The sequence below is a fragment of the Chanos chanos genome, chromosome 12, assembly GCF_902362185.1.
Source record: "Chanos chanos chromosome 12, fChaCha1.1, whole genome shotgun sequence".
NCBI classification, from domain to species: domain Eukaryota; kingdom Metazoa; phylum Chordata; class Actinopteri; order Gonorynchiformes; family Chanidae; genus Chanos; species Chanos chanos.
The window spans coordinates 15,669,810-15,679,249 of NC_044506.1; the positions used below are offsets into that span (position 1 = coordinate 15,669,810).

General features: G+C 39.9%; 2 protein-coding genes across 3 annotated transcripts; one reads left to right on the forward strand and one right to left on the reverse strand.

The window, feature by feature from the left end:
* The first annotated feature begins 428 nt into the window (after window positions 1-428).
* dlx5a (distal-less homeobox 5a) lies at window positions 429-2,383 on the forward strand. Its single transcript, XM_030789169.1, has 3 exons — window positions 429-974; window positions 1,428-1,612; window positions 2,006-2,383. Exons 1-3 carry the CDS (start codon window positions 620-622, stop codon window positions 2,315-2,317), a joined length of 852 nt encoding a protein of 283 aa, XP_030645029.1. The 5' UTR covers window positions 429-619; the 3' UTR covers window positions 2,318-2,383.
* A 4,984-nt stretch (window positions 2,384-7,367) lies between these two features.
* Window positions 7,368-9,006, reverse strand: dlx6a (distal-less homeobox 6a). 2 transcript variants are annotated; one of them, XM_030789370.1, is made up of 3 exons: window positions 8,697-9,006; window positions 7,942-8,135; window positions 7,368-7,607 (listed from the first exon to the last, which is right to left on the reverse strand). In XM_030789370.1, the coding sequence occupies exons 1-3, from the start codon at window positions 9,004-9,006 to the stop codon at window positions 7,368-7,370; spliced, it is 744 nt and encodes a 247-aa protein (XP_030645230.1). The 2 variants fall into 2 exon arrangements, with proteins under 2 accessions (XP_030645230.1, XP_030645229.1); XM_030789369.1 differs by having other exon boundaries at window positions 8,691-9,006.
* Window positions 9,007-9,440: the final 434 nt, after the last annotated feature.

A 9,440-nucleotide genomic window follows, 5' to 3' on the forward strand; every position in this document is an offset into this window, starting at 1 on the left:
GATTTTTACTCAGTTACTAACAAGCGCTTGTTTTGCCCTTTGGGATTACAGTAAAAAATATCTTCACTTAAGTGGACTTCGGTCTGGTGACCAGCACACCTTCACTGAGATTAAATGAGTTATGCAGAATCCCTGACGTCTTCACACAGGCTGCTCAAGAGTAGTGCTTTACGTTGACGGTTTTGTGTTAACTTATGGCGAATTTGCAGTTGAGCATCTTTTTAAGATAAGATAAGCATCCTATTCAGAGTGTCTCATTCACCCACCGACACGAGCCAGCTGAATTTTTAGATAATGTAAATAATATTCCACTGCATTGAGAATATTGGTTGTTTGTAAACACATAACAGAGTAGCTCGAGTCAGTTTTTTTTAATTCCACTGAAACTGGTTCAACGAGTTGGGGTGTATCTGTTGTCTGCGCGCCTTGGCCAATGGAACTAGATCCTCCCTGCAGTGCGTAACAGCGCAATTTAGGATTTAACCAAGTCTTTGCTGTGTGGCTTAGAGCAGTCTTCAAGAGAGATCGCCAACGCCCGCACACACAATGGTAGTGTAGACTTCAGACCCCTATAGAGTTAGACTGCCCTCAACGTCTGTGCCACCGCGTTCTTCAAACTATGACTGGAGTATATGACAGAAGGATTCCGAGCATCAAACCAGCAGATTTTCAGAACCCTTTTCAGCTTTCCACCATGCATCACCCATCTCAGGAATCTCCAACTCTACCCGAGTCAACGACCACGGACTCTGGCTATTACAGTCCTGCCGGAGGAGTTCACCATGGCTATTGTTCACCGAATTCGAGCTCATATGGGAAACCTCTTAATGCTTATCAGTACCAATACCACGGAGTCAATGGATCTGCTGGAAATTATCCTGCAAAATCTTACCCCGACTACAGTTCATACACCAGTGCTTACCACCAATATGCTGGAACATACAGCAGAGTACAGTCACAATCGAGTCCCCAAGGTAAGTATTATTAATAGTAGTATTAAGTCCACAAGGTAATATTATTATTATTATTATTATTATTAATATTATTATTATTATTATTATTATTATTATTATTGCAACGGCCACTAATAAGCTGAAAAATGAAGACATTGGCATATGATGTGGTGTAGTCTGTTCGAACTAAAGAGTAAAAGTCTTAAAAAGAGGATGTAAACTGGAAACTGTACTTGTATTGCATAAGAAAGACTGCGTCTTTCCACTGTAAATGTAAAACGCTCGAAGATTTTGTTAGTTAGAATAACTTAAAACTGAAATGTAAAGGCTTTGTTTAACACCTTCCATTAATCGCATTTTGTAATAACTATTGACTATAACTTGGAACGTGTAAAAATAGTTAGATCGTGTAGAAACTACGCGGTGGAATTTTTGTGTTATGAAAGTCAATTTCTCCCTTATTTCGTATGGCAGAAAAAGAGACAGCTGAGCCCGAAGTGAGAATGGTAAACGGGAAACCCAAGAAAGTCCGGAAGCCTCGAACTATCTACTCCAGTTTTCAGCTTGCTGCTTTGCAGCGACGTTTTCAGAACACACAGTACCTCGCCCTTCCAGAGAGAGCCGAGCTCGCAGCGTCGTTAGGACTAACGCAAACGCAGGTAATGTTGATTTCTTGCTCGGTCAAAATTCATTAAATATTGTGTTACAAACGTGAAACGCTTATTTTGAAATTACACTCGGCTCCTGTAAAGATAAATGTAAAAGAACAATGCTCATAATATTTACCGAAGAAAGCCCACATTTTTATATATAAAAGTATTAAAGACTTTACCAATTTCACTGAGCTCGATATTTACACTGAGCGATAGATCCCGTTTAAAATGTCATGGTATGTTTTGGATATAACCTGGCTAAAAGCTGTTTTTTGTTTTTCCCCCCATTTTTCCTTTTTTAATTTGTTTATTTGTTTGTGCTTTTGTTTGATTTTTTTATTGCTTTTGTTTTTGTTTTGTTTTGTTGTTTTTTGTTTTGTTTTTGTTTAAACCTAACAGGTTAAAATCTGGTTCCAGAACAAGAGATCGAAACTGAAGAAAATAATGAAAAATGGCGAACTACCGCCTGAGCATAGCCCCAGCTCAAGTGACCCCATGGCATGCAATTCACCTCAGTCTCCTGCGGTGTGGGACTCGCAAGGTCCCTCGAGACCTCATAATCACCAGCAGCAGAATATCAATACGGGGGCATCCACGTTTTTGGAAAATACCGGCTCTTGGTACTCCACCGCTGGTACAATGAATTCTCACCTTCAGCCTCCCAACTCGATACAGCACTCGTTGGTTCTTGGATCAGGAACGTTGTACTGAAACTCGTCTAATATTTTCTTGTATCGGACTGGTGTTAAATTTTCTAAGGAATATGCAATGTATTAATATGGCAGTTATAGAGGAACGTGTATAATGTGTAAATGTGTGCATGTAATTTATTGCATTTGGAAGACTTATTAAACGTTTTAAATGGACAGTGGAGACCAAACACTCTCAGTGGTGGCTTGCGTTTTGACCACAGCACTTGCTTAATCGTTAACCATATTTTTCCAGAATCCTCCGAATATCCAATCGAATTCAGGACACTCGTAACCTACAGGCTTTACCACGATTTATTTAATCAGGCGCGGTTTGCAGGTTACTGGTCTAAAATGAATATGCACTGTAAGCAACACGCGCTTAAAATTGAGAGTCGCGGGTTAAAACAACAACAACAACAACAGCAACAGACAGCTTCGGAACAGGCTGTGCATAGTGATCAAGGGATAATGATTATGGCCTTCCACATTCCTTTCAAAAACCACAACGGTGATTATAACAAACTATTTCCGAGAACACGCAATAACATTAAGGTTTGATAGAGACCATGAAGGGCAAGGGTTTGGGCCTCAGTGTGGTCACTCACTGACACAAATGAGTTGCGTAAACCACCTAGAATGAGACCAAACGGCAGTTCATTTGGATTGGGATATAAGAATACTTTGTATTTTTATCTGCTCTGTTTGTTGTAGGCGATGCAAGAAGTCTCCTCCATATGACAAAGTTTATGTGAGATGTTATATTCATGTATAACTGCGTTATTAAATCGTTATAACCTCAAGAGAATTCCTCCAGATTCGCTCTGGCTTAAGTATTTTGTGGGCCAATAGTCCTCACTTTTTGTGTCACAGTATTATTTTAATTGAATTTCTTTTAATAATTATTCATTTAAATTTAAAACAAACTTAGCGTACCGTAAGAGTGTTATAGTCTATATAAATATTGTGATCTAGCCTATTCGAAATTCTTATTCTTATTGACGGACATATTCAGACAAAACATTGGTGCAGGTATGTTTTAGGAATGTTTAAGTCGCATCCGGATAAAAGACTCCCCCAGAGAAAATATGTTTTTTCGGTCAGGCAGACAGTCTGCAGCCTTGCTATCTTCGTGTCCCTTGCAATTAGCTGCTCTGAATGGCAGTGAGGAGGCGAAGAGGCGGCACGGAGATCTAAAGCAGTCCGCATTCCTGTGGGGGCAAACCGGCTCCAGCTCTCTGCCACTCCCGGCCACAACCCACCTCAAAAAGATCCTCTCGGTAAAATTGTGAGCTTTTGAACATCTCATTAAAGTCCGTGTGAACACCGTTACAAAAGAGCGCTGTAATAATTCATCGAACAGGGCATAACATTGTGTCTTTTTTCTGGCGGAGCATCATCCATACAGTGACATAGGTAGATTTAATCCACCACGACTAGTTTTTTAATGACTAGCTTTGATTGAGAACATGAGCATCTAACATACAACATATGCTGATGTCCCCTTTGATAACTATTTGCCTTGTTGAGCGTTCCAATTCCTTTCGATAAATATTTTGTCATAGTGTATTAGGGTCTAATTTAGTTGACAGGCAATAAATCTGGCAGTAAATCAGGCGTCGCAATGATCCATGTTGCACCAAATCATTCTCCTTCTCAGGAGATAAAATAGCAGGCCTAACAGCCATAGCTTTCCCCATTTATCTATTAGGTCACCTCTAAAACGCCAGCTAGACATATAAATTCACTTCTGTAGCGTTTACGTTAACAATATTGACAAAAGCCATTTAATGACCATGAAGAACCGAGAGCAAGAAGACACAAAATCACGCAGGTTGAAGCCGCGCTCAACTTAAGGACAAAGCATGAGATGAGAGTTTACCTACAACGGTTTCCCTATCAACTGCCGTGCATGCTGATTCTTGTCAGATACCTGTAACACTATGCTAACACTGAGGATGCTGTGACTATGAGCTCGAATATAGCCTTATTTTGGTAATTTGACATTGTTTTCGAATGTGGATATGTGAATCTACGACACACCAGAACACACAGTAACGTAAGTCAAGCCTGAAATGTCAGGGTTTTCTTTCTTTTTTTTTTTTTTCTTTTTTTTTTGTCAAAATACAGCAGGTTTCACAAAAATAGCTAAACCGTGTCTGCTGCTCAGCAGCTACTTTCATGCAGTTTAGCTTTGTAGGGGCAACCGAAGCAGCCAGTGCATCGGTGTCGTGTTTCATCTGATCACCACATCATATTGTCCTTTTCTTCCAAGCACAGAGGTACGAGCACATACAAATATGAGCGAGTGAGCGTCTGCGTGCACGCGCGCGCACAGACACACACGCACACACACACTCTCTCTGTCTCTCTCTCTCTCTCTCTCTCATACACACACACACACACACACACACACACACCATTCTATGCCATTATATCAAGAGCCTTGTTAAATTCCAACTGAACATTTTCCACTCAGCGAGTCTCTCTACAAATCGAGTCTAAATAATGACAGTTAGCTTTACTGGACAGCTTCAACTGTAACACTCAACAATAATTATACTTCCACCAGGATTAGGGTTCCATTATCATAATCTGGACATTTACAATTATCTATAATTTGCAAAGATGCGCCTGGTTCTTGATTGCAGAAGGCTTTTTTTTCTAGCTCACCATCACTAAACAGTGACAGTAATAACAGCTAATTTTGCAGGCAATATATAAGAGGTGTCGGGGTGTGCAAACACTTTCACACCTGGATTTGCTTACTCAACCACAACCGGTATACAACTCTGTCCGCATTCAGTTTTGCTGTCTTTACCGAGACTAGAATCTTTTGGCCATTGTCTTGCAAAAATGCAAAAAGAGTCAAGGTAAGCGTAGTCTTGTATTGTCTGCCTTTATTGAAGATAAGCTAGCCATACATTTGAAACTCGCGCTTGTCCGTTGTTGTTATGCAGAGTAATTTTTTGAGCTGGACTTATTTCGTTGGGTGAAATTGTTATTTATGGCTTTTAATACCTCGTGAAATAGTTCCTTTGGTGGCAAATTGAAAACAAGAGTGAGGCATTCTGTCATGGGTGGTCTTCAGATCTGCAGACTGTTTCCCAACTCCGACACCATCATGGCGCTCTTGCTATTTAATATTATGGTACATTTGCTCAGGATCTTCTAACTACCGTTATGTGCTATTTGCAGTTTTGTTTAGCTGAAACATAATTTGATCCAAAAATGATAACAATAACAATGGCAATAACAACAGTGACTAGCCTCGCTAATTCATGTTACGGAACTGAAATGCTCATGGAATCTTTTCTCCTCTCTAAACGGAGCATCATGTTGTGCAATCGCCTCTCTCTCTCTCTCTCTCTCTCTCTCTCTCTCTCTCTCTCTCTCTCTCTGTGTGTGTGTGTGTGTGTGTGTCACTCTATCTGCCACTCACACAGACACACAAACAGAAAGACAGACAGACACACACGTTCACCTCCTCCACGTCTCCTCTATTTTCGTGATGTCACTCTATCTATCTATCTATCTATCTATCTATCTATCTATCTATCTATCTATCTATCTATCTATCTATCTATCCGTCTGTCTGTCTGCCTGTCTGTCGGTGCTTTCGCCGCATCGATTCTCTGTTGATTATTGATTACATTTGTTAAATCAAAAAAGCCGTGACAAACCCAAATACATCGTTATCTACATGTTCTATCAATGATAAGTTATAAATAAAAACACCGTTAAATCAGTGCAAATGTATGTAGAACCAAGATTTAAAGAAGCATGCGTCGCTGTTGATCATAAAATGTGTTTTAAAAAATTAGAGTGCATTCTTTGCGTTCGGGGCATCCACGATCTGACAGCTGCAGGGGCTTCTCCCTTCCCTATTCAACATTGTAATTTCAGATAATATCCCAAGCGTTCACTCTTCTCAGCAATTTGTACATGAATAACCGAATAATTTTGTCTTTTGTTTCGTCTTTGCTACCTCACATCCAAATAAAGATGCCTTTTAGTATTAAAAGTGGTAGAAAATTACAGGTAATTATCTTTGACGGTAAAAACGCTGTAATCAGCGGGCTACATCAAAAATTACCCTAATTATGTCTGCATTTATGAGAAAGAAAAAAAAAGCCTCTCTTGGATAAAACCCATAAATTGTCCCAAATATCTCCTTCATATTGAACGAGACTGCATCTGGATGCTTTGTTCAGGATCGATCCTGTGGCGAATGGCATTCAGCGTTTCGCAGATCAAGACAGGGAGAGAGGGGAAAACCATTTTGTCAATACTCTAATAATTGAGGTAGAGAATTACAAGATGGGCAAGGTGCAGACCTACTTTGCAGGAAAAACCCGTAGAAAGAGGAACAATCCGGGTAAGTTATTTTCTTAATTTGAGTTATTTCTTCTGACGCATAACACAGAGCAGACTTCTTTTATCTAGAGATAGACCAAATATAATTTCAGGGGTGAACAGTTATATATATATATAAACATACATATAGTGAATTCAGTTTATCTGGAGTAAAAGCCATGAGACTTTGTTTGAAGTTATTCTTTACTCCGTTTGTGACAAAACATAAAAAGTATATGTACAACTAAAATCGGACAATATATTTACATACAGATTGCTCTCTTTTGCATGATGAAGAAACAACCGGTCACAACGCGAGGATTGCGATTTTGAGTTCAATTTCAAATGTGACTCATGCAATTGTGAGAGGCGTCTCAACGTTTCCGTTTCTGCTTAAAGAAACATATTAATGGTGTACTTGGTAGGATATCAAGTCAAATGTTAATCAGAGCATACTTTAAAAACGATCCAAAACGAATTGTATTTGATAAGTTAAAACCATCCTTAGTCATGTGCCACCATGGAGGGCTGCTTTTTGTTTCTTTGTTATTGTCATCCTTCAGAAGTAACCAACAGTCTTCACAAACAAATCCCCTTTCAGTTTCTAGGGGCATCAGTGTGTTGTTTCGCGACTGCCGAATGTTATTGTGCAGGTGAAGTTCGTGAGGGGCAAAAATCTCTTGAACAAGGCCTCCGGCCTAGCCAACGTTGGCAGCCTATCTCTGCATGGAGTCCTGATGTGGTGAAGAATACCAGTGAGAGTAACCGGGCATGTAGCTGTTGGCCGACATGTTTACTCCTTTTGTGGACGTTGAGACATCCCATATTGGGGGGATTGCCGGAGATCGTGGAGACAGGGCGATGGAGCCGGGCAGAGGGTCACTCTCGTGAGGGTTGCCCCCTTGTTTCAGCAATTTCTTGAACTTTGACCTCTTGTTCTGAAACCAAATTTTTACCTAGGACAGAAAAATGAAGTTAGAATCCATGTACACTGATATACGTATCATGCATTCAGAATTGATTATATAAATACTTCAGAAAAAAAAAAAATATCCACACCGCCCCAACAACAAATAATATAAAATACACCAATAGTAATAATAATAGTAATGATAATAATAATAATAATAATAATAACAATAACAATAATAACAATAATACTAATAATAATGGCAACAACAACAATAACAATACTAATAACAATAACAACAATAATAGCAATAACAACAACAACAACAACAATAATAATAATAATAATAATAATAATAATAATAATAATAATAATTTCACCTGTGTCTGTGTAAGTCCGAGAGAAGCAGCCAGCTCTGCGCGCTCTGGTAGTGCGAGATATTGTGTTTGCTGGAAACGATGATTCAACGCCTGGAGTTGCAAACTCGAATAAATCGTCCGTGGTTTTCGAATCTTCTTCCCTTTCCCGTTGAAACGAATTTCGCCGTTTTCAATTACTGTTGTTTTCTGCTGCTCTGAAAAAGATGAAAGTTTTATTAAAGCCTAACGTTTGTTTTGAACTAGTTGAACCTCACACAAAACATGACTGAAGAAAGGAGTAGCCTATGCAAGCAGCCCATTTTCCCTCAAATCAAATGGCCAGATGAAAGGGCAGGTTATTAAATCATCGTAGTAGGCTATCTCGTCATATTTAGGAAATTGTATGTAATGACAAGACTGCATAGAGTCAATTAAATTCTAATTATAACCTGCAGTGATGAGTAGAATCGTCAGTGTTCAACAAATCATCTTGAGAAATCTATGGTTGTCATTTCAGCAGACGTACCGACTAGAGCAGGAGAAACCGAGAGCAGCACCGAATCCACACGACAAAAAGGACAAAAGCGCACTCTCTCCGATATTATCGCATAGTTTTGAAAATGCTCTCCTATCTCAATGTATGCATTTTACTTAGGTCGTAAACCATCTATCAAACAAAACGCAATGTAATTTTTAAACAGAATGTCTGCTTTTTTACGATGACAACAAAGCATGTATGATCGTCTGTCGTCCATAGGAATGTAAAATACTCTTACCTGTGCCGTCTAACCTTGTCTGAGCTCCGGTAGTGTTTGTGTGGTAAGACGGCAGGTACGGACTGTGGTGGGGATGACTCACATAAGAGTAAGGAAGCGACCTGTTGTAGGAATTTGAGCCGGAGTATGGAGAGTTATCGTGCTGGTGATGAGTGTGGGATCCGGAGTGGAGACAGTGGAGCGGGTAGTGGCTGGCGGCCATTGACGGAGAGCTCTGTTGTGAATGCGACTGCTGACCAAACTCCATGAAAGCAGATTTGGACGAGTCCTGAGCCTCCAGACCGTCAGCCATCGTAGTCATGGTCATCATCAAATTTTCTACTTTGAGAGCACTTACCCCCTATCTCTCAAGTCCAAATGGGTTCTTTCGAAGTGTTCGTTTCTTTCTCTCCTCGGCGAAAAGATATTGCCTTATTAACTCCAAAATTTCTCCTTGGTGTTTTTCTCCTCAAATTTTCACTCAGTATGGCGGAAGGTGGGCTTGAGTAAAGGCAGAGATTTTAAGGTGGATTCTGTTAAATTTGAGTCCTTGCTTCCAGACTTGATGCAGACACTACAAGTAAAATGGTTTGTCTCCAAAGGGCAGCGCCTTCCGATTGGTCATTCAACCTAACGTCATCAGTTCTCTGCTTAGCGGAGACTTCACAGCGAGTTAACCTACCTTAACAGCTCCCACCATAGCCATAACTATGTGGAAGATATTAATACAGGGATATCCCTCCGATATGCGCGAAACACTCTTTC